At 29.1% G+C, this 26,178-nt stretch overlaps 1 protein-coding gene across 1 annotated transcript in view; it reads left to right on the top strand.

Moving 5' to 3' along the window:
• Nucleotides 1-24,389, top strand: part of LOC142331238 (uncharacterized) — a 369,144-nt gene extending 344,755 nt beyond the window's left edge. The window contains exons 7-8 of the mRNA XM_075376992.1: nt 17,826-18,048; nt 23,402-24,389. Of these exons, the coding sequence (XP_075233107.1) occupies nt 17,826-18,048; nt 23,402-23,490 (312 nt within the window). The 3' untranslated portion in view covers nt 23,491-24,389. The remainder of the gene's footprint in view (nt 1-17,825; nt 18,049-23,401) is intronic.
• Nucleotides 24,390-26,178: the final 1,789 nt, after the last annotated feature.

Here is a 26,178-nt window from a genome sequence, read left to right as displayed (position 1 = left end):
CGATTCCAGAAAAGTATTACGAAGTATACTTTTCTACCACCTAATTTACTATAGTTAAAATAAACCGTGCATGTATTTTTTTTTTCAATTCGTTATGTAAAGACGTAAAATTTTATGAAATCAATGGAAATAACCGAACTTATTTCTATTATAGTAATAATGAATTCATGAAATCATTGATTCAATGAAATCATTGTAAAGATTTTATGAAACCGATGTTTTTTTAATGACAAATTGAATTAAATTTCTATTGATAAGACTATTTTATTTATGCTAAATCGCTTTCAATCGGCCATATTTCTCGATGACACTGGAAGTGCTATTTTTTGTTATGATTCCACCTCAAGTTATTGTTGATATTAGTTTTTTTTTTGGTTTTTCATTAAAAAGTACATATATATGTACATATACATGTACATATATATAACTATATATAGATTACTATATATATATATATATATATTATATATATATATATATATATAAATTAATTAAATTATTATGCATTAATAATTATGATCTTAAAAGTAGTAGAAATCGGTGAATAATTTATTTAGTTTAAACTTGAATACATAAATCAAATATAAAAACAGATTTTTTAAATAAAATATATATATATATATATATAGGGATAGAGATGACGTCAAACAGAAATAAAATCAATGTATCTACGTTATGCAATATTTTATCTAAAATTCGTATGGGCCTATACCAGAAAACAAATTTAACTTACGATATTTTTTTCTTTTATTAGCTTCACCCTTCGTTTATTCTTATCTATTTTTGGCTTGAGTGGATAGCTAAGGTATATACCAGTATAATAGACAGCACAGCCTAAGCGGTATAATACTTTAGTTTTCCACAAGATTTAGAAATGTTCCTTCTCTTATCAAATTGTGTAGTAGGTAGCTAACAATTTATTTTTATGAATGAAATATGTAACCCTTTTAGTACTCTTACGACTCACGTGTGCACGTGAAAATTTCTTGGGGTTGTAAAAAGATATATAAATATAAAAAAGGGTGATTATTATGCTATATAATGTATAAAATTGTGCGCACGCACAATTTTACACATCAATACTCAGTGTTTCAACTTTACAAGGATAAGCATTATTTACAGAACGATTTAAAAAATAGATTACTACTGACGCGTAAAGAAAAATTAGTTATTTTCCTTGAGCTCAAAGAAGAAAACCTTTTCTAATCATACTTATACTTCCTATAAGTCAAGATTTAATTTTTTTTTTCTGAATTCGTGTATTTACAATCATAACTTCCATATTGAAGCTACAAGTAAGTCGCATCACTTGAAATATAATTTGAGAATCATCCAATGATAAGCCTCAACCGAATGAAAAAATAATTAATATGAATAAACATAAGAAAACTAGTAATTATGAAATTAAATTACTTGATAATATTTAGGTAGTGTAGCATAGTTTTATACATATAATACGTAGAATTGATAAAATCCCACGCAGACACTACCACCCACCAAAAGATCCATATTTCAAAACAGAGTTAATCCACTTCGCCACACCAGACTACAAATATAGGAATCAAACTCTAATACGCAAGCAGGATAATATAAAATGACTCATAAATTTGAAGTTAATTACCGATAAATATCAATTAAATTTATTTAATATAGTTAATACAAAATTAATATATATCTCACAAGTCGGGTACGTAAATATAACAAAAACAAATAAAGCATTAACTTTAAGATAACCGTAGGTAAATAATAAACTTAAGCATCCATAAATTTGAATAACTGAAAATAAGACAAAAATAATTATAAAAAATGGTAACTCCAACGAACCCTATTATCATAACGGTTCATGAACCAAGTCCTTTTAAACCTTCTTTTCATCCTCACTGTTGTCAAGTAAATTCAAAGGTAGGTGATTAACATGCTTCTCCAGCCTGGAAAGAATGTACGAAATTCCTATGTAATCGTTATCTCTGTATTTCTAACAAACCACGGCGCTGTGGTATTCCGTAATATATATATATATTATATATTATATATATATATATATGTATTATATTCCGTAATATTTATTCTGGAACCGTTGAATAATCTTCACATTTCTGTTACTGGTTTTGTCCCAGAATTCAATTACGTAAGTCCATAGTGGCTTCAAGAAAACCTTGTAAAGCAGAATCTTGTTGATTAGAGAAAGTTGTGGTCCCTTACCCGATATTCAGCAAATCCTTTTAAACTCCTTTCTCCCTTTCACGAAAGGAACAGTCTTCTTTCTCCCTTTCATTATCTCTCCAAGTTAAAAGGCGATCAAGGTATAAGCTCAGGTATCTTACCTTATAGGCATCAAGTATTCCAACATTGTTTAAATGCATTTTTGGACAGTCTTTTCTTCATATCGTGAATGTTACGTGGCTGGACTTTGCCGGATTTACTTGTATTCCCCATTTTCGTAGTCCAGTTTTAATTTTAATTATTCCAAGGGTATATTCCGGTTTAAATATATTTATAATACTATTATTAAACTTTTTTTTTTAATTTTTTAATGTTTACTTACCTTGAACATTTTTACTTCTATTTTTATTTTTTTTAAAGGGTAAATTACTTTCAAAAAACATGTCTGTTTGGAATAAAAATATTAGCGAAAAACATAAATTCTAAAAAATCAGCTTGATTATAAAAACATAGAAAGAAATCCAAAGAAACAAAAAAATATTACTACTGAGTTTGAGCTAAGGTATAATGTCAAATATGGGACGCTTTTTACTTTTTTACTTTAGAAAAATATAATTTGGATTTTATATTTTCAAAATAAAATTTTTAATTTATGTTTTCAAAACCAATTTTAAATAATAAATTCTCGTTGTTTAATATTTTGAACATAACAATGAATTTTAATTAATCCTCTTAGACTATCATCTAACTTTATTATTATTATTTTTTTTTTAGATAAATTCCAACACCGAAGTAATTCTTATTTTGAGAAAAAATTGTAATACACTATATTTCTGCCACATTTTGGTCTGTTTTGTTTTATTATATGTCACATTTCTTACATTCTTTTTCTTGTAATCGACGTAACTTATAGATTTTCTAGAAATAAATTGTCTATAAATTGCGTTGTAAAATTTAATTTATTTATTTCTAATTTAATTAATTTGTACATAAATCCCCAAAAAAATATGTTTAGGACTCCAAATTTTGGTGTTTTACAATAATTTTCTAAAAAAAATTGCTAAAAATAAAGTTGTGTGTTTTTTTATTAAATTATTTATTTGAAAAACTAGAAAATTTAGTCATAGTTAAGTTCCAAGAATTTCAGTAGGGTTTCATTTTACACTCAGAACAGAAATCAAGGCAAACGTTTTCTCAAGCTAACTCGAAAATAAAGCATTTCCGTATCGAATTAATATGATAACTATTTTTATTTTTACTCTTAGAGTATATCCTGAAATTCTTTACCCTTCTTCATGATTTACAACGTGTTTATATATATATATATAACACACCTAGTATATATATATATATATACTAGGTGTGTTTTAAAAGTAAGGTCCGTTTTGAATTCGCCGACTATAAACGCAATATAAACACAGCCAGCGCTTGCTTAGCTCAGTTATTTCAATAGTAGTCAATAGTTAGCAACAGTAGTCCAATAATTTTTGTTGTTGTTTATATTCATCAATTTATAGTGAATGATACAATTCGTGATCCCGCCAACTGTGATGTACGAGATGTAATCCTATTATTGATGGAAAAAACAATTCTGCGACTGAAATTCACTAGCACATTTATGTCGTTTAGAGGTCGTATATTATGAACGACGCATTAATAAGACAGTGGTGCCGTTCATTTTGAGAAAGTCGAGTTTTCATGATAAAGAATGTAGCGCCCGGTCGTCGATGTTAACGAATGATTTGATTGAAAAAATTAAAAATAAATTCGATTTAAACGGCGCTTCACCGTTTCACAATTTTCTTAATGTTTATCCATCTTTGTTTTATTAAATTTTGCTGAAAAATTGCGTTATAAAATTTGTGTAACAGACAAACTTTTATACGGATTTGAATACTAGATTGAGGATACCGGTTTTCTTTGATATTTAGGTTTCAATTAACCACGCAAGGAACGGTCCACTTGAGAATGTAAAAACCTACATTTACATTTATGCATAAATGTATTCATCCTCTGAAGTAATACCTTACGGTATTTCCGGAGGGTAAATAAAAAAAGACAGTATGAAGAAATTCAAACAAAAATGTTCTGTAAAAAAACTTACAGCAACTGTTTTGAGACAAAAGGGTATTTTGCTCGATGAATATAGCTTATTGAATGCCTACTGTGAATGCCGATATATAATGTAAAACGTTAAACAACGTTAGAAGATCAAAAAAAAGACGTAGCATGCTATCACGCTGGATTCTGATTTTTCATGACAGCCCGGTCATACAAAGCAAATCAGATGGTGAGGCGATTGGAAAAACTTTCTGAATAATTTTAAATCATCCCTCTACAACCTTGACTTAGTTTTCAGGAATTATTTTATTTTTCTTCACCTTAAACAAAGACTTGTATCACAAAGGTTTTACGGTGACAACAAACTGAGAAATGGCGTTTACTGCGTGATTTAAGTCACTGGCTGTAAAATTTCTGGAGTTGGTGAAACATAAAAATAAATTGAAGTTGAAGGGGGCCAAGTAAAAATGTAGGAAATAAATATGTAAATCTAATAATGTTTGTTCATATTTTTCCGTTGTTTTTATTTCAAAAGAAACTTTTCTTTAAACACATGGCTCGTATAAATTTATATATTTTAACGGATATATATACATATATTTTACTAAACTTTATAAAAATAAATCTCAAAAAAATTTCATTATGGTTTCTACACAATACTAACAATAAAAGAACGGAATTAATTATTTTCGGTTATAAGTTATGAAAATTAATTTTTAAAAGAATTCATTTAATAAAGTCAAAAACGGCGCTGGAATACTTCATCTTTAAGTGTAATAAAAAAGTGTTGTATTCGTAGTTGGATACTGGAATGGGAGTAATAAACCTGGATAAGTAAACTGTTTGTCCAAGAAACTAGGTAACAAAATCTCATTTAACCTTTTCACCGATATTTTTTCTGTCAACTAAATTAAAATTTATAACCGTTAAGGCGATAGGATCGAAGAAAGATCGATACAAATCACATTTTAATCCCAAAAATAGTATAAAAACTTTGGAAAAGTAATTTGTTCTCTTGAAGTTCTCGACAATCATAATGGATATATCGCCTATTAATATATATATATATATATATATATACATTACTTTTTTAAATAATAGTGATGGAATAAAAAATTATCGATAATACAGTTTCTTCAGCGATTGATAACACAGTTTTAATTTTATTTCTTAATCATATCTGATCGTATTACTTTAATAAATATTATCATTAAAGGTGGTTAATTAAAAAAATACAGACGATAATTTAACTCTTTTGGTAATTCCAATTGTAATATTTAAACAAACTTAAGTGTAATATGTTTGAAACGGTTTGGTTCAGAAGAAATAAACGATAATAAAACGTATAAATAAACTTACAAGGGCAAAGATACGTCTTTAAATATATTAATCAATGTTAAAAACCAGTTAGGGTCATCACGGTTCAAGTATCAGAACGTTACATCGCTGTTGTTGATTGATGATTTTACAGAATGAAGACGTTTGACTGTAACGAAGTAGTAACTATTAGTAATAGTTTTATTAACAATATTAATAGTAAATTTAAAGTATGCCGGATTCACTTTTTCACCGTGGTACAGAAGTCACGAACCCATTAGTACAGATAAAACAAAGATGACTTCTGTTTATCTACATTTTTTATTGATGTTGCCTATTCCTTGCATTACTAATATAGTTAAAAATAATAATATTATTATTATTACTGTTATTAACATGTAACTACATATTACATGTTACTTTTGTGTATGTAAATGTATATTTGTGTGGATATGTGTGCGTGCGGGCATGCAAATTCAGAAAGCCGAAGATTCTTCTTTCATGATGTCTCCATTAGTTTGAATGAATGAAGAACCTTTATTTCACATTATTCATTTAAACATAATACCTGCAAATGATAACCTATGAGCAGGTATAAGCCGCTTTATATGATTTTTCTAAAAAGGGAAGATAAAAATAAAAAATAAAAAATAAAAAATAAAATAAATTGTAACTAAAAGTTCCTAAATAAATACGAGTAAATAAAAGTTCTAACACACAGACACTTAATTGTTAACGATTGAGATCGATTAAAATTTAAATTTATTATCTTAGAAATTTTTATCCCATAAACGTAACCGGTTATCAGATTCCAAAACCTGGACGTGGATATGACGGGACTAAATCTAGCCTGGTATGACACCAGACATAAAGGAAGAAAATATAGGTTAGTAAAAAGGGGCTTATCAAAAAAGTCATTGCGATCCGAGAACGGATCGCAATGTGAAACGTAAAGGATAACCTGCAGCAAGGTTATCCGGGCAGCAAGTACCCGTTCTGCCTAAAACTCCCTAAAGAGATCGGTTGATTTATCCAGGATGAAAGCTTCTCATTAACGATCAACGATTTGGCGTTCACTAGCTTAATGATAAAAAAAAATTTATTTTTATTCATTAATTCAAATTAATTTTTATTCAATATCTGAGAACAAAATCTAGTTCTAAAAATCCAACTTTTGATGGGTCATGGGTCGATAATTTAATCGTATCAATTGGCGGGATAATAGGTCATATAAAAGTATTCGACCTGATTAGAAAGCGTTTGTCGATTCCTATATTTCAGGATAATTATGATTATAAATATTATTTGTTCATTTTTTTCATTTACAAATAAAAAAGTAGATTTATGGCACGAACGGTTCATAAATATTATGTAATGCTATTATTATGAAATACGGTGTTGTAAAATTCCTTTTCCCTTGGATTTGATTCTAGTTTTTATTGTCACCTGAAAATAATAAACAAAGAGATTTAAGAGAGAGCTTTTGATGTACAATCAATCATCTTTTTTTTTTGTATTTTTCAGCTAATTTCCTGATTTTCTTAAAAATTATTTTGTAGGAAAAATTTTGAAGTTGAAATAAATGTGATAAAAAAATTAATTAGATACATCAGAAAATTTCTACGTTAATGTAAATAAAATAATGGTAAATTAGAGAGTTAAACTTTTAGAAAGATATTTATTTACGAATTAAATATTTAATTATGAAGTTGAAGCTGCAGTTTTATGTAAATAGATTACAATTACTGTAATTGTAATTTTTTTAACTTTTAAATTTCAGTTTCCGTCGATGAAATTTATGTTTGAAAAGGCTTCAATGTTTTAATAAAGTATCAAGTTTACGTCTATGTGTAGCAGAATCATAAAATGTCATATTTTTTAATTGCCATAATATATATCGGAATACAAAATTAATTAGAATAAAAATATTACAGTTTTTATGCGGGTAACATCAACCCCACATATTTTAATGAAAAAATCAAATGTGGACACCACATGGCTCCCTTGCACGCCTATTAAATTACATATACACATTTTTTGCTGCACTTCACTTAAACCTATTTCATTTGAAAGTGAGATACGATCCTCCAATTCTATAATAAAAAAAGCCGGCATCCGAGGTGCGAGCATCTCGGCCTTTCATTCGGAGGTCCCCCGGGTTCGAATCCCAGTCAGGCATGGCATTTTTACACCCTAAAAAATACTCATCTCTTCCTCTGAAGCAATACCGGTGGTCCCGGAGGTTAAAAAAAAATTCACACAATTACTGAAATATTAGTTTTTTTTTATTAACGTAAAATATTTATACAATTATTAATTCAACATTGTTACATGATATATTAGGGTAGAGTAAAAAATCCCTTTATTACTGGTAGTACGAGTATTAGATAAGTATTATTCTTAAATTCGAGAGTTGCTGATTAAAAAAAGTTTTGATTTCTAGTGTGTCTTATAAATAAAAGTTAATAATAATATATTTATTCCGTTTAGTAAACTCCTGTATACTGGTTACAAATGTGAATTTCGATCTTACGGTGTAAAACATTCAGTTATCATTATTGGATAATGTGGTGAATAATCAAAAATGAAAAAGAAACAATCATACAGGAAAAAGAAAGATAACATGAAAAAATATATCTCAAAAATACGACAAGGTGAATATGAAGAGGAAAAACTGTTAAGAACAAGGCAATATAAAAATATTAAGAGAAGTTGATAAATATAAAGAAGAAGAAAATGTTAAAACCAAAGAAAGAATAAAAAGATTAAGAGAACATGAAACATATAAAGAAAAAGGAAATGTTAAAACCAAAGAAAGAAAATGTTGCAAACAAAGAAAAAATAAAAACATTAAAAGAAAATGATAAATATAAAGTGTAAGAAAATGTTAAAACCAAATAAAATTTTAAAAAATAACAAGATTAAGAGAGGATGATAAATATAAATAGAGAAAATTTGAAAACTAGGGAACGTATACATAAATTAAGATCAGAAGAATTATGTCAAACCAAAAAATGATTAAATAATTGGCAAAAAAAAAAAAAACAAATAAACGAAATTATGATCAACTCCTACTTACAAAGAATATTGTCCGACAATATCAGAGGAGTAATGAACTAATTGATAAGATTTTTTTGCAATTTGTTAAAGATCGGTTTTTCAGTCACTCTGTAGTTAAATTTAAAAGTTAAAAAGAAATTCCAAAATAATAAATAAAATCAAACTAGAAAATCCAAAAATAATACGATTCTAAATTATAATTTTCAATTAATATTAAATGAGATGTTTCACCAAATCTATTACATATACTCATATGTAATAACACCTATTACATTACAAATACACATTTTTAAAAGTATATAAAATTTTATTTAACTAATAACTTCTGACTTTTATATATATATATATATATATATATATAATTTTTTTGTACTGTTATTATTGAATAATTATTTATTGTAAAAATATTTCTACAATCAGGGATTAATTATTAATAAATCATTATATTTAAATTATATAAAATAAGTTTAAAAAATAGATAAATAAAGGAGATGAAGTCTGATTCGAACCGATGTGCCTTCCCTTGTAATATCCAAATATTTCATTAATTAAAAATGTTATTTGGCTATAACTCTGGAACCAGTGAAAATAAGTACCATTTACGATATATCGTTGAAAGGCTCTCAATGAGGGCTTATTACTGTATTTTAAAAAAGTCTAAAATCCAATTTTTTTGAATTTTGGGCTTTTATGAACACTTTTGGTTCAGTCGATTGTAATTAAAAGGGGAGGTGTAAAACTAGATGTTACAACAGTCCTAAATCCAAACTTTCAACATCCTACTTAACTGTTTTTGAGTTATACGAGATACGTACGTACGTACAGACGTCACGCCGATGCTAGTCAAAATGGATTCAGGGATGCTCAAAATGGATATTTTCGTTGAAATCTGAAAACTGAATTTTTTCGCGATCACAATACTTCCATTACTTCGTACAAGGAAGTAAAAAAGGAAGTTTTACAGTATCGATGTATAATATCGATCGGAAGAAACCGGGAAACCGGAAATTCATTTGCGTGCAGAGACTTTAACATCATACAACCTTGTACACATACAGGTTTAAGTGCGTTTGTGATGTGTATGTTTCGTGTTATGTTATATACGAATACGTCTGCATGTTTCTCGTGACAACATTCCAGTGAAATACTTCAGCCTAACAGTCAAAAGCTCAAAGTACATGATAGTACACGAATTTATGGAATTTCAATGCGTTTAAATATCGGTGACACAAAAAGAGAATATTATAAAGGTTTTCAATATTAAAATGAGTTTAACGTTTTATAAACACGCCTGCCAACGTTACATTACAATATATATATATATATATATATATATATATATATACACAAAATAATAATTTATGCTTTGATACTATCCAAACAAATCTCTTTTTCCAAAAATTCCTCATTTATTGTCGAATAAACATTAATAAAATATAAATTGCACGTTTACAAAGTTATTTTACATTTTTTAAGTTAGTTTGTTTAATTTATTTATTCATTTTTTTTTAATCTGAAATTTGAGTAAATTATTTATTATTTATTCCCTAATTTTTCTCCATTATTTTCTTGTAAAAAATTTAACCCCTCATCTTTTGTCCTTGATATCCTTGAAGAGTTTTTTTTTGTAATTTGATGTAATTATTAGAGTAAACGATTATAATTATTTTAAATAAATCAGAAAATTGTAAGGTTTCAGTTTACAATTATTTTTTAAACCTCAATAAATCGAGATTTTCAAGTCTACTCTTATATCTTTTTTTTTGGATATGAAAGACTTATTTTTTACCAAAAGATCCGATTTAGTAGCTTTTATTTAGTAAAAAAAAGTTCACCTGATGACCACGCAATAATGTGGTTGCGTCTACGACCAGCGGCCGGTCGTGGCCGCATTGCATACGACCGAACAAGCGGCTAGCCGCTGAGCCCAACAAGGTGATGGCCAAGCCTCGGCCAACCAGTCACAAGTTGGATGTCACCGAAATAGCTGCAGTAGTGTATTTATATATAATCACTTGAAACGGGAAAAAAAAATTTCGGATATATCCCTTTTTACGAAGTCGTTTTTCAAAAGGCATGTTTATAATTTTTTTAGTAATCCGCGTCAACATGAAAAAAATTATTTGAATTTCACAAAAATGTCACTCAAGAGTTTTGTTAATTTATTAAATAAAATTGCAAAGGTATAGACACATAATTGCATTTGCGCGTAGGAAATTGTTGGAATATTCATCGGAAGACAGACCCCCAAAACGTGGACTTTCTTTAACTTCATAAATGAAATTTTCTGTATCGAAATCAATTTCCGACAACATTTCAATATTTTTAAAAGAATCAAGAGAAAACAAAATTAAATGTTTGCACATTTTTTCTAAATTACGCATTAAAATAACAGTTTAATACAATTTTGTATACGTTTGCACAAAAGTGAAGAGGTCGCTGTTTAATCGCATACTGGCTGTCTGGCGTGCGCATTGTCCCATTAAGATTAATACAAACTTTGGTCGCAAGATTTCGTTTGGTCGTGGCGGCCAGAACGACAAACCTCTGGCCGCAGCGGTACGCCGGTCGCACCAGCAACGTGCGATTTCATTTATACGAGTTCCACACAGATTGGCCGCTTCCAGCCATATGCCATGGCCATCACTGCAGCTGTGTAAGTGCACGTTTGCCCTTAATTGGAAGATTTTTAAACGAAAAATCGTATAGACTACATCGGTCATTTTATTGTAAGAGCAAAATTGCAACAGAAAATCGGACGAGCAGTTACCGAGATATTATTGTGGCACCCACGCACCCCCTCCTCGATTTCCAAACGGCCCTTTTGGAAATATTATCATCCGACGGGTACCACTGGGAGTGGCTGACCAGGGGGATCGAAAAATCTTTCAGGGCGCTAGGAGCAACCGTTTTCGAGATATTTGCAATTTTTGTCCGAAAATTCGGGTCCGGTTAAAACGTACTAAATTTCCCAAAATCCTCGTTATTAGCATCGATATATATATCGGATATATGTCAATATATATACGTTATATCCATATATAACAATATAACAAGTGTACACCTGACCACCACGAGACATGTACTAACGAATCGGGATTTTCCGCTAGTGATCGGTACACTCCGGTGCTAAGCTAAGGGGGCGCGCACACAGACACACATACAAATGCCGTTTAGTAGGGTAGGATGAACGCCTAATACTGGTTTCCTACAACGTAATCAGATATAGCTTGGTTCATTCTAATTATCAAATTTCATGAACATTTTTTTAAATATGTGATTCAACGAAGAAAAACTTATATGTATATATATATATATATAATGAATGTGAGTATAGTTCAGTAACACTATTACATCTTCTGACATTTTTGTAATATAAACTTTAAAACAGATGAAAAATCCAAAACATATTTTTGGTTTCATCTTTAAATCGATCCTAAAATGTTGAAACTGGTTTAACAGAATCATTGTAACTTTCGTAAATTTGTAATCAAATTAAGGAAAAAATTATAACTGCCAAAGATATGTTATAACGTTAAAAACAATTTGGGCTTCCTGGTTTTAATTCCTCCAAGTACGGATTTTCGAAGATACTTTTTACTCGTTGACTTAAAACAGAAAATTCAGCCAATACATTAATTAGAAAATTATGAAAATACTTTAAGAATTTCATTGAAAATATTTTAAGCTAAAAACTTGATAAAACTGGTTGTTTTTTGTACCCAATACATTTATTCATTAGACAGACCGGAAAGCATTCGCTTATTTATATTAAATTTCTCATATCTGGAATTGTTAGAATGCTGAAATTTGGCATCGTTATTTCTTTTGATACAATAAGGAAAAAATATTTTTATTAACGATTACAAAAAGGTTAAAAAAGATGGTCCTTAAGCGTAAAAATCAGTCATTTTCCGTGTGAAAAACAAACAGGTAATTAAGCTGGGTTTTTTTATTTATGTTGCAGCTATAAAAATAAAAATAAACCGTTATCATATTACTCGTATTTATAGTAGTGGCAAAGTAACACTTCAACCGATTTTATTTAATGTTTTATTGATTTTAATTAAAAGTATGTATAGCACCTTAGTTATCATTTTAATGAACTGAAAAACAAAACAAAAATTCTACACTTTTTACATTTATATACTTGTGATTAATTTATTACTTGCTATTTTACCTATAAAATTTTTAAAAGCACAATTTCGTTATTAAAAAAAGTAGGTTATGTCGACACTTAATCTGAAGTAAATTACAAAATAAATAAATAATAATAACAATAATAAATAAATTTTTTCGTATTTACACTAGTGTAGGAAGAATTTTTACCGGTTAAATTATTTCCGTAATTAAATCAGACAGACCGGTGTTCAAAATATTTTTAATTAATGCTAAAACAAAATATAAACAATAAAAAACGCGACAACACAGCTGTAGGACTTTCCCCCCACGCGGTTTTTTCTGTACGCCTTACACACACATACACACACAATTTAAAATATTTACCATTTTATTTAAACATAATATTTTTTGTTTATTTAATTCAATGATTCTAACTAAAGCGCTCGCGCATACCGTATTTAATTCGCGCGGAAGTGGCGGTACTAGCGACCACTTTAAATACTTTTTTACACTTTAAATATGATTATTCATTTATTTAATTCTACCACTCACCTGTGACGTTCAGCATAGAAGACAACTACGGCAGCTTTACGTCTTGCTACACTAGCGCTCATGGTGGTGAGATGGAGTACTAATGACGCATTATACCCGTTTGTTCCACCGTAGCAGCTCAACGGCTGAACCGATTTAGATGTATGACCTCGCGTTGGAATCCTTGCTTTAACGGGAGTGTCCGTACACTATATATATATATATAAATTAACAAAAAAAATATATATACTATATACAAAATTGTCACTCGCACGGTCTTTAATTATTCTGTATTACTAATAATTCTATTTTAAAGAGCAATGTTCTGTTCTGCAGTCATGTTTTTTAATTTTTAATATTTATTTCTTGTTCCTGATAAATTCAGTGGAAGTTTATTTTCTAATCAGGAGTACAGACGCCAAAACTATTGTTAAAAAATACTCTTTAAAATGATAAGGTGTGACATTTCATTTACCTAACTCTGTTTAAGATTTTTGTGTTACTCCTTGGCGGCTTGTAGATGTAGTGATCTTATTCTGAACAATAGATAGTTTTGAGGTATAAGAATTTATTAAATTTAATTTTTGTACGATTAACTGTTGAAAAAATTATTTAAACATTTCCATACTTCATTAACTATTTTATTTATTTATATATATTTTTATAATGTAATCTGTATTTTATGCCAAAAGACGAAGGCATTAATGTATTTATTACTTTTTTATAAATAAATTATTTTTTGTAAATAATTTTCGAAAAGAAAATGTAGTTTCCACACAAGTAATCGCTTATTAAAATAAAATAAAATACGAAGTGAAATACTAGTTCCTTATATTCAAGTAACATGAATCTTTTACATCTAGCTGATAAATAATTCTTACTGTTGATCGGTTAGCGAATCGTGAAGGCTTAACTCTCCACGAAATAAGCTATAGTATATACTAGGAGAAAGGACAAGGACAGTGGAGATGTTTAAACCGGCCTATCTCTTACTTAGCTTTCTTGACATCGTGGATTAATAGCCGGCTAGTCTAACAACCTGTTAGTTTAGTATCTTATCAGCGAAACGTATTCTGTTTAAATAAGGGGTCAGACAAGAGTAGAAATGTATCTAGTTCCGATTATAACGAATGTATTTTGTTTTACGCTGTGTATAACTTATATAAACACCATATTAACTTGTACCAAACAAAGATAAATAGTAGATTTATTTTATTAACTAATAAGTTTGATTTATAATATTACTATTAAAAGTATAACTCATTGCATCGGATAAGAGTTGTTAATTAAGAAATGATTATTTTCTTTAATTAGATAACATTTTTCTTATCCTTTTTTGCAAGATAAAAACCGTTTTAAAAAACATAATACACAGTAAATTAATTTAAAAAGATAAATAAGTAAAATGTAATGTAATATTTATTTTTAATTATCTGCTTGAGTCAGTCGTTTTAACAAATTCTACAGAAAAATATTCTATAACTTCATCATTATTAAATATTTACTAAACTTATGTATATTCTCCCGTCAAAAGTATAATATTTTGAGGTTCTGTCAAAAAATCAAAACAAGTTTTCAAGAAACAAAAATGACTATCAAATCATTGTTTTAAGCCCATAAATATGAATCATGTTGATCGATACTTTGAAAATTAAACTTTTTGACTCATCGTTGTTTTTTTATAGTGCAATTATTCTTTAAAAGAACATTAATTATTTTATTACGAAAACATTATAAAATATTCACCTCCATCAAATTAAACAATTGTAATCGTGAAATTCAATAAAAACACTGCTGCCCTGATAAGGTTTTACCAACGTTTTCCTTAATCTATCCAGGCAAATAAGTCGGTACATTCAATATGTTATATTTACCGAAAATAATAAAATATTTATTTACATGCTAGTATCATTCTGCAGGGATTTTTATTGTATATGTTTGTATACATGTATGTATATATATATAGAGTATCCCACGAAGAAGTATATGCTTTTGATTTAGCTTTGATTGGAGCTTGTTCTTTCTTATCATCCTTTCATAAATAAATATATTATCTCCATTGATTTATAAGAATAAATTATATAGCTCGTGTCTGGAACGGGTTAATGTGTAACTTCACGAGTAACAAAAAAATGACTGACTTAACATTTACTTGTATGGATCAAACAAAACCTTTAAGAGCGTCAGAAAATACTCATTTAGTCTAAATGAAATATTAGAAATATACATACATAAAAAATCTAATGTGGACACCACATGACTTCCTTGTACGTCTGTTAAATTACACATTTTTTTTTAAATGAAAAGTATGAAAAATTTTATTTCATTAATAACTTCTATTTTTTATTTTTAAAAACATGTTTTTTTTTTTTTTAAAAACAGCGCTATCTGTTGGATGTAAAAGTAACACACGCTATACTAAATATTTTACTATTCCATTTCAGTGTTTCCGATATGTGTGTCCGCTATAGACTAAACAATTAAAGGACCGATTTACACGCTGGGAAAAAGGGAGAAGGGAAAAATCGGAAAAGGAAAAGAGGAAAAAATTGGAAAAGGGAAAAATTGAAAAAGGTAAAAAGGGAAGACAGGGAAAATGGGAAAGCGAGGAAAAAGAAATGGAAGGGGAAAGATGAAGGGGAAAGGGGTAGAGGTAAAGCATAAATGGGGGAAACAGAAAGGGAGAAAAGAGAAAGTGGATATGATAAGAATTCAAATTGGAAAAGGGAAATGGGGAAAAGAGAGAAAGGGTAAAAGGGAAAGGTTAAATTTTGAGAAGTTTCGTCATGTTCATTTTGTTAATATTTTATCTAACTTTCAATTGTGTTAGTTTAATCTATATATATATATATATATATATATATATATACGCAAATCTAGCAATAGCGAAGCATTGCCGGGTCTGCTAGTAATTAATAAATCAATATATTTAAATTTAAAAAAAAAAGTTAAAAAAACGGAATGTCTGATTCGAACCCGTGTGCCTTCCCCTTGTAAGATCCAAATATTTAATTAATTAAAATTTTATTTATCTACAACTCTGGAACCAATGAAAATAAGTACCGCTTATGATATATGGTTGAAGATCTTCAATGACTTATTTCTACAGTTAAGAAAAAGTCCAAAATCCAATTTTTTGGGGATTTTGGGCGTTTTTGGATACTTTTGGTCCAGTCGATTATAATCAAAAGTTGAGGTGCACAACATGATGTTACAACAGTCCTAAATCCAAAATTTCAACATCCTACGGCTAATCGTTTTTTATTTATGCAAGATACATACGTACGTACGTAAGACGTCACGCCGAAACTAGTCAAAATGGATTCAGGGATGGTCAAAATGGATATTTCCATTGAAATCTGAAAACCGAAATTTTTCATAATCACAATACTTCCTTTACTTCGTACAAAGAAGTAAAAAATAGTATATAGATATTTTAATTAAGTAAACAAATAAATCATAATTCAAAAAGGATCAACGAAAATTATTACAGCATATATTTATTTGCACGTTAAATGAAGGTTGTACTGTTTAAAAATTCATAGACAGAAATATATTTCTGTCCATATATATACGTATATTTTTTTCAGCAAAATAGAATCTTTTAATTGCATTTTAAATAAATTAATAGAAAGATTTTTCAGACGGTTTGTTAATTTATTAAAGACCATAATAAAACGATTAATTTAAGACCCTTTTTTTTGTAAACTAACTTTAAGTATCGAGTTGAATTTGAACGTAAACGGTTCAAATTTGTTTGATTAAAGAAGTATAAGTTATTTATTTTTTTAAATAAATTATTATTATTTTTAACGTAGGTTTCGCATTAATAAATATAATACGCATGGATAAAATAAAACCTTTAATTTACTAAATATCGATCTACAAAGTTCACATTTACGGGCAGCATAAAATAATTTGATAGCACGTTTTGTATACTGAAAATTCGTTCTGATTTTTAAGAAAGCCCCAAGAAATGAGATTACACTTCTGACGAGAATGTACATAGATATAATAAATATTAAACGCTGATGGACCTTAGCGGTTTATTAAGCGGAAATTAATTCTCGACCACGAATTTTACAAATGCTCAATTATTATATGAGGTCACGAACCTTATACGGATATTCCTAGTTGTCGATTTAATTTTTAAAATTTAAAATTATGATATCGAATATTTTAACGGGCGTAATAATAACATTTCAGTATATTAGGAAACCGGATGTAACTCGACCTGTTTGCTACAACACAATCAGATAATTTTAAGGTGGAGTTTACTGTTCCCGCCTTTTTATAAATGTCATTCGATTGGCTGCGGTTATTCTCCTTAGTTGGTGTCAAACAAGACATCTCTTTTAACTGTACATTAATATTAAATATTTTTGAAGTGGTTTTATATATATATATATATATATATATATATATATATATATATATAGTAAATAAATTTAAAAAAACAAGCCAATGTAAGCATTTATTTTCATTTCATACTTATATTGAATAAAAAATGCTTATAGAAAATAAGTTTATATATAATGAATTTAATAACAATTTGTTATTTTATTTGACAGGTAGAGATAGTCGGAGGACAAAGAAGTGAAGTATTATCAATAAATACTAGAAGAAAAATAATGCCTGTATTAGAACGGTCATCGCCTATAATTTTTGAATTATCTTCGGCAACTGCAGCGACCATTGTTTTGGCATTTTGTTTTATATTAATTTTATGGCGAATAAAACAACACAATCATAAACTAGTCGATCAAAGTCTTTGTGATAATCATCAACCGAAAGGTATGTATTTGTATTTAATTCCAATACATATACATCGAACTGTCAAATTTTTATTGGAAAATTACATCGAGAAACAAAATTAATTTTTTTTTTGACACGATAAAAAAATATATGATCCTAATAGAACGTTTCTCACTGAATTCAAATATATAAATAAAGTTTGTCCATTTTTCACCGTTTGTTTTTTGTGATGCGAAGGTACTATTGAAATAAATGTAAGAATTTACTCATACATGCATGCAGGACACTATTCAACTTAAGTAAAGTGAGGTAATTGTTTCCCTTTTGTGTTTGGAATTTGAAAGATCCCTCTTTAGCGTCCAACAATAATCTGCAAGAATTCTTACACTCCACTGTCGCTGATACTCTTTTCCACGACCGAGAAATGTTAGCGGAAGCGTTCCTCGTGATAGTCATTGACGGCACCGAGATTGTACAGAAAAAAATCCAGACATGAATCCAAGAAATGAATTTTTAGGGACATATTACACTGTATATGTTTGTATGAATGTAATAATTCGCATATGTCCTGATGTTAGTTTGCAGGGCGCCTCTTGGGTACGCCCGAATAAGTACGTAAGGCAATATCTTTCTGGTCATGGCGCTTTCCGGAACAGGCTGCAGAGGTTCGGCCTGGTGGACTCGGGGATGTGTTCCCAATGCGAACACATCATGTTCTGTATGTCTGTCCAAAGTATGAGTCTATACGTACTGAGACTCTTTGTCGGCTCGATATTATCGGGTCGGCGCTAGATCTCCGTGTCAATTGGTTCACCAATTGACACGGTTTCAACCTGGTTGAACCTGGTTTCAGGTTCCATTCAGCCAGGTTGAAACCTGGCTGAATGGATGATAGTTGAGAATTTTATATGTTATTTGGCAAAAGAAAGGACTGCCAAGGGCATTTAGAGAACCGCTTGAGCCTTCCGCGTTCTTCTTTTGTTTGTTTTGTAGTTTTAGGTTTTTGTTGTTGGTTTGTTTTTTGTTATTGCGTGTTGAAATCACTCTTTTGCCTTCGGGTAGGTAGTGGATTTCAGTTCCTTTCCATATTTTGTTTACTCAGTTTAGTTTTAGACTACCGTGAGGTGTGTTTTGTTTTTATTTTTTATTTTTAGAGATAGTACACCGATGGGAATGTCACAAGTGGCATTCGCATCAGAGTGGCATCCTGACTGAGGCAAGAACAAGGTTTTCAAACCTTATTTGCAGTTACCTTATTTAACCTTATTTGCATGAGTGTAACGAGTCTTCAAACCTCCAGGTTTGAAGATGACCTCCAGTAAAGCTCATAAGAGCTATGTACGGAGGGGGTGGCGTGGCGACCGCAACTGTCATATGGTTGGTGTCTTCCCCTATGGGGTCAGGATGTAATAATTCACTCAAAATGTCAAGTATTCGAGGGGTTTAAGATTTTTTAAAAGGTTTTCTACAATAATCTTAAATGACCTTCAAGTTGGCTTTTTGACTTTCCTTAACAATGTTTCGAATTATCAACTGTAATTAAAATTCTAATTTGGAAACTTCAAAAAATTCCTTATCTAATTTTAGCATTACTAAAACAAGGAAAGTTTTTTTTTCAAATGATGAAATCCATCATCATTTTTATCCATGCCATCGCTTTAACCAAGTTTTTGAAAAGTTTTAATTTTACAAGGAATGGCGGTAGAAGAATCATTTACGAATTAACTGGAAGGGGATGTACAACATTTATCTATCCTGGCAAAAGTGCTACACGCTTTAGTCATTCCTTCCTGATATAATGATTTGTCTTGTCCCTGCTGTCCCATTTGTACAACAAAAAAAAAAAATTGGTGTATTCCAGTTACAAACCGTTTAGATAATAACGCATTTACTTTTAAATCTAAATATTCAGTCCAACAGTACTTATTGTACGGAATTTTATTATAACAAAATTTTCATACTGTCTATGTTTCTTTCATGCTAGTTGCATTAGCTAACTACAAAAAGGGAAGTTTTTTGCTACTGTTTAAAAGGACCACCTTTAAGCTAGTTTTCCAAGAATCAATGAACAGTTATGTACTAGTTTGTACAGTTATGTTCATGAAGAAATGCATTCATAACAGAAATATTGGAACAGTACAATGAACGGTTTCATTTTCTTGAGAATATAAATCTTGAAGGTCTTCCTGGTGATTATGAAAGAAATGGTTACTAAAATGGTAAGGGGAAGATTCCTGCCTTTCAGCATAGATCCCGGCTTGTTTCTTTGACAAGTTCAAATTCCAAACATCTTCGATTAATTCACTTCTTTTTTTTTTTATTTGTCCTCCTGCTTCCCTGGTCCGGCTCAACAATCCAGTATTAATCAGCCCAGGGGATGTCCTTGTGACTAATCATTCTCCCACCTAGTAGCAGTACGTCCGGCATGGCAGGTCGGCTCACCGGTTCCGGATCTTTTCCTTATTTTCATCTTGCCTCTGCCTGTAATCTCTAAGGCCGTTTAGTTCACCTTGAGTTATCAGACGAAATTCACGGGAAGACAAGTAAATCCTCACCATGATGCAAGGCCCTCATAGTATACGGTAAATTTGGCTGCTTAAATACGTAGTGACGTATTTAAGTTTACTACTTACTCCTTTCATCTTTATAATGCAAAAGTTTGACAAACGGTCTTGTGATTCACTCCGCACCATCGGTGTGGCAAAACTCATGTGCCGTTTATCCTTAAGCCCAGTCATTCATGCAGGTCGAACACCAAGTGTGAGGGGCTCAGTTTTTATATCGGTCTGTACCTTTACGGCACATTAATATATAACATTTTTTAACACTGCGTGTCAAACTTCGTTGTTCTTTTTTAAACATCAAATCACCTAACAAAGATTATCCGGTTCATTTACACACTTCTTTGGCATACTTATTTAACATAACTTTATGCTCAAAGACTGCCTGTGCTGATATGTCAGAACCTATAGTAAATTAATCAATATGAATATACAGCTAATGGCCTACGTAATTTCGCCTTCGTAATCGCCTACGTAATTTTATGTTTATATCCCGCCCACTGTTGGAAATATTTAAATACCCTTTTATGTGCATATTTACCCCTAAAATATATGTAAAATTCCGTTTTCAAAAACGTTATCATATAAAACATATGGACGATGGAAAAATTCTGGTCGCATTTTTGAATTGAGTATAATAAAATTTTACATTAGAAACTGGTTAAAAATTTTACTAAAAAGTTTATTAATGTTATTAAAGCATTACAATTATTTCTGATATCTTGTTGCAATAAAACTAATTTTAATTTTCACAGCAGGAGGTAAATCACATTATCTGAATATTACTTACTAATCAAATTTTATCGATTCATGTATGTTATGTAGGATCACGCTTAGTAATTTCAAACATATTTTTAATGCTTTATTCATTTTTTATAGGTAGATTTCATAAGAAAGCTACCTATTGTAATGGGTACCATGATTCGACTTCCGGAAAATTTCGACATATCTTCGCGTTTCACATCCCTCAGACCCCAAAACCACTGGCATATTAAATGTTTAAAAACACATTTATATGTATATATATATATATATATATTTCAATTTCTTGTGGACACGATAACTGCCGTAATTTTGTGCCTATCACGTTCAAATTTATACATAAAATATAACGACCCAAATTCTCGGTCGAGTTCGTCAATGGGAAAAATTGGACCATGGAGGTGGAAATGGGGGCTTTTTCGAAAAAAAAATATCCCTATAACTTTCTTATTAAGTAAAATATCGAATTCATTTAAAGTTCCTACTATTCTTTAGGTAAAGGCCTAAAACTTATCTAAGAAAAGTTTTTTGATATAACGAACCATTGGCCCAGGGACTGGAAAAAATGGAGTTTCGAAGAGAAAAACAAATCATAGTTCCCTTAATGGGCACAGCATCGAATCAGTTTAAAGTGGTTGTTAGTTCTCTAAACATTACCTAAAACTTTTGTCTGACACAATTTTTGATATGACCAACCCTTACGGTAAGGAATGACCAAAATGTTGCTGGAATTGTAAGAAGATGGGACTTGTATGCTAAACATGTGAAAATGTTTTTCACATGCAACCATTTTCGTATTGAGTAAATTTGAAGTTTTTCTTAACTTTAAGTTGGAAATCTTTTTTATCCCCTACTTAGCATCGATGAAATCTTCCTCCGTCTTTCGGTGTGCCGAAAGGGATTTTTTATACTTCGTTTATTAAATAATTACAGAATGTTAATAAAAAATGGTAAATTTTTTAAAAAAACATTTTTTTTTAAATGTTAATTTTGATGTACTTTTAAAATATTAAACTTACAAAAAATAAAATAGTAGTAAAGAAAAATAATGTTATCTTTCAAAATTTCCAAAAAAAAACCCTATGGCCAAATTAATTAAAAAATAGTGAACTGTAATATACTAAACTGTTGATTTATTTCTGCCTAATTTTAGATTTGTAATACATGAGTATTTATTTTCACGATTATATGAAATATCCCTTATTTACAACAAAAAAATTCATAAAATAATAAATAAGATAAAATGTATAATATTGTATATATTTAATCTTATTTTAATGCTACTACCAGTAATGGATTACTATCAGAGGTAACAACCACTTTAAACTGATTCGATACTGTGCCTATTAAGGGAAGTACGATTTGTTTTTCTCTTCCAAACCCCATTACTATATAAATAAAAAAGTAAATAATGTTCGTTTGTTCAAAATCTTAAATCTCCAAAAGTTCTTCACCGATTGCTTTGAAATTATGACACAACGTTGCATTCGAATATGCGCGTGTTTTTATATACCTAGTATTTATATATCTAAGATGTCACACCTGTAACAGGTAAAAACATGATTTTTTTTTAATAAACAGCGCTATCTGTTGGATGTAAAAGCAACACACGCTATACTAAATATTTTACGATTCCATTACGTTTCCGATATGTGTGTCCGCCAAAGACGAAAAAGTACTGGACCGACTTACGCGGGCATAAAGGGAGATAGGGAAAAATCGGAAAAGGTAAAAGGGATGAAGGGGAAATGAAAAAATAATATAAGGGGAAAAGGGGAAAGGAGGAAAAATAAAAGGAGGAATGGGGAAATGGAAGGGAATGTGGTTCAAATTAAAATTGAAAACGGGGAATGATAGGGAAAAGGGAAAATCACAGGTTAAATTTTGTGAACTTCCGTAATGTTCATTTTGTTAATGTTTTATCAATCTTTCAATTGTGTTCATTTAATCTATATATATATATACTCAAATCTAGCAATAGCGAAGCATTGCCGAGTCTGCCAGTTAAATAATATATTTTATGTCATATTAACGTAAAAAAATTTAATTTTTTAATTTTTATGTTTCAGGTTTACCGTCATTATTGACTATAATGAAATTACAACAAAGTGGGAACAATAAAAATAGTTCTTACCAAAAACAGCAACTTATAACATGACCTGAATATTACGTCACTTAGATAGAGTTTCTCTATCTTGGCCGGAGGATTTCATTGATTGTGAAGAGATAAACTAATACATTACAACTATTTACGATGATCCTTGTGGCAATATTTTTGTTAAAGTTCCACAATTTTTAAGAAATCTTAAAATTTTGTATAAGAATACAAGTGTTGTCAAATGGACAAATACCAACCAGTTTTACGTTTACATAACTTACAATCGGATGAAACTGATCGTTAGAGACCGGATTATATGCATTTGCATACTAAGCCCATTCTCACTGATTATTGCATATTTTTCCTTAAAATCTAGTGATGATGCATATTTTCGCTATATTTACAATATTTTTTTCGGTAGGATAGCTTTTTATTAAATGAAATCTTACGTTGTAGCCGACTTAACCTATTAGCTGTATAGAGCTGTAATTAGCTCTTAGAGCGCATTTAGCAGTCGCGAAACAGTACCTCTGACTGTTTATGTTTACAAAAGTAACAAAATGTTAAATAATCGTTAATTATGGAATTTATCGATATATTATTCAACTACTTACTAATTGTATGCTGATTTTGAAATAAAAAACTAAAAATTACTATTTTTTATTTGTTAAAGTTGCATATATTGATACTTTTCATGCATATTTTAAGCTTTTTATGTTACATATAATCCGGTTTCTACTCATCGTCATGTAAATGATACGTATTATTTATAACATTGATGTTAAGCAGTACCATTAAATTAAAACATCAAGTGAGTTATCACCGGTTGTAAACGTCATTTTTACAACCATATCAAACGCTTCACGGATGATTATTACGAAAAAATAATAATAAACATTTTTATAACCTTTAAAATACAAAGTAAGCATTATTGTTAATAAATTATATACACATATATATATATATATATATGCTCTCAAGAATCTTTTCTTTTTTTTCTATATAAACGTTTTAATATTTTGTCATGCGTAGTAAGTTTTAAATTATGAGTAAAGTAAAATAACAAAAATTGTTATGTTAATTATTATCATAAATTATTATGATAATTTTATCAATTACTGACCTTAACAAGGTCAGTAATATGTATTAAGTAAACATAATTATTATGTTAATAAAACTTTATTTAAATTTCAAACTTTGGTAATTATAAATTGGATTTATAATATAAATTTTATTTACATATTAATTAAAATGTTTTAATTAATTTTTGTGAGTTGTAAAAATTTAACAGATATAAGTTTTTAAAGAATACAAACTTACAGAAATACGCCTACTGCTGAACTCATATCAAGAATCAATATCTCACACCACTGCAGTGTGAATCGAATATACATTTATTTCCATTATTTTAAACAGTAAATCAGAAAGCCGGGCCATGTTTAATAAACCGTAGTCATTCAAACGTTCAATTTAACTATTTTTATAAGGGGAGGAAACATTGTCGAAATTTCTTTAGTGAGTAACTGCATGAAGAGATGGTAATCATTACATGATAAATCGACAACGCTAAGTTTTGAACAATCATAGTCAATGGTGGCTTGTCGCTATGACTACAGCCTACAGTAATATAGCAACTGACACCTATTGATACAATTCCTTACAAAACATTTTCTCTATCTTTTACTATTATATATATATATATATATATATATATATATATATATATATATATATATATATATATAAAATCCATTTTATTACTCGATTCCTAAATCTCTATTAACAAAAAGAATGTTCTAGTTCATTTAAATATTCAAATGGAACTTTGAACTTGAAATTTTATATTTGACATTAAGTTTTCTTGCAACTGTTTATTGTGTATTATTTATTTTGGGGGTTCCTTAAGGATCTTCTTATCACGTGGTTTTGTCAGGAAACTTACTTATGGCTCCGCAGGAGAGCCGATTGTAATTATAATTATTATTGAGGAAAAAAAATGGAACTTTAACTAAAAAAACTACTTTGTTCGAAAATAATAAATCTTAATAATCAAAAACAGTAGCCGCCACGTAACGGCGAGCTTGGATGATCAACCCCACGTCACTACTCTACTACTGTTCTCTGAAACACTGGCACCATGATTTCTTAGTAGCATAAATATGATACAATTTACGTTGGGTAGTAATCATCGCCACTTCAAGCTCGCCGTTACTAAGCGCCGACTATAATTGAGAACAACAAAATGTTTGTGTTTATTTTTGCTGATCCAGAAAAAAAATTCATTCATCTGGCATTATGTAGCTATTGTAAATAACTATAGGATTACTTTTTTTAAATGTATCATTAACTAAGTTTATAAAAAAATAAATAAATAAAAATATGATTTAAGAATTGACTGTCAATACCCCTTCATATAATCTATTAAACCTAATATATAGCGTGTTAATGTTTAAGAAACGTAAAGAAAATAATTTTTGTATATATATCTTTTACTTTTTTTTTTGTAAATAAATTATGTAAAACCTAGCTTAAAAAATATATTATCAATTATTTATTAATTAATTACTTATTCATTAAATGATTTATGAATTATTACCTAACAAAATTTAATCAAATAACTACATAAATTAACCATTTTTAATATAATTTATGATGAATATATAAAAATTAATTAAATTTATATTTTATAATAAAAAAATAAATTGAGTGTATCTAGTAAGAGTAGGAACTTGATTTTAAAAGTAGGAT

The sequence above is a fragment of the Lycorma delicatula genome, chromosome 10, assembly GCF_047948215.1.
Source record: "Lycorma delicatula isolate Av1 chromosome 10, ASM4794821v1, whole genome shotgun sequence".
Classification (NCBI taxonomy): domain Eukaryota; kingdom Metazoa; phylum Arthropoda; class Insecta; order Hemiptera; family Fulgoridae; genus Lycorma; species Lycorma delicatula.
This window is presented reverse-complemented; position numbering and strand designations above follow the sequence as displayed.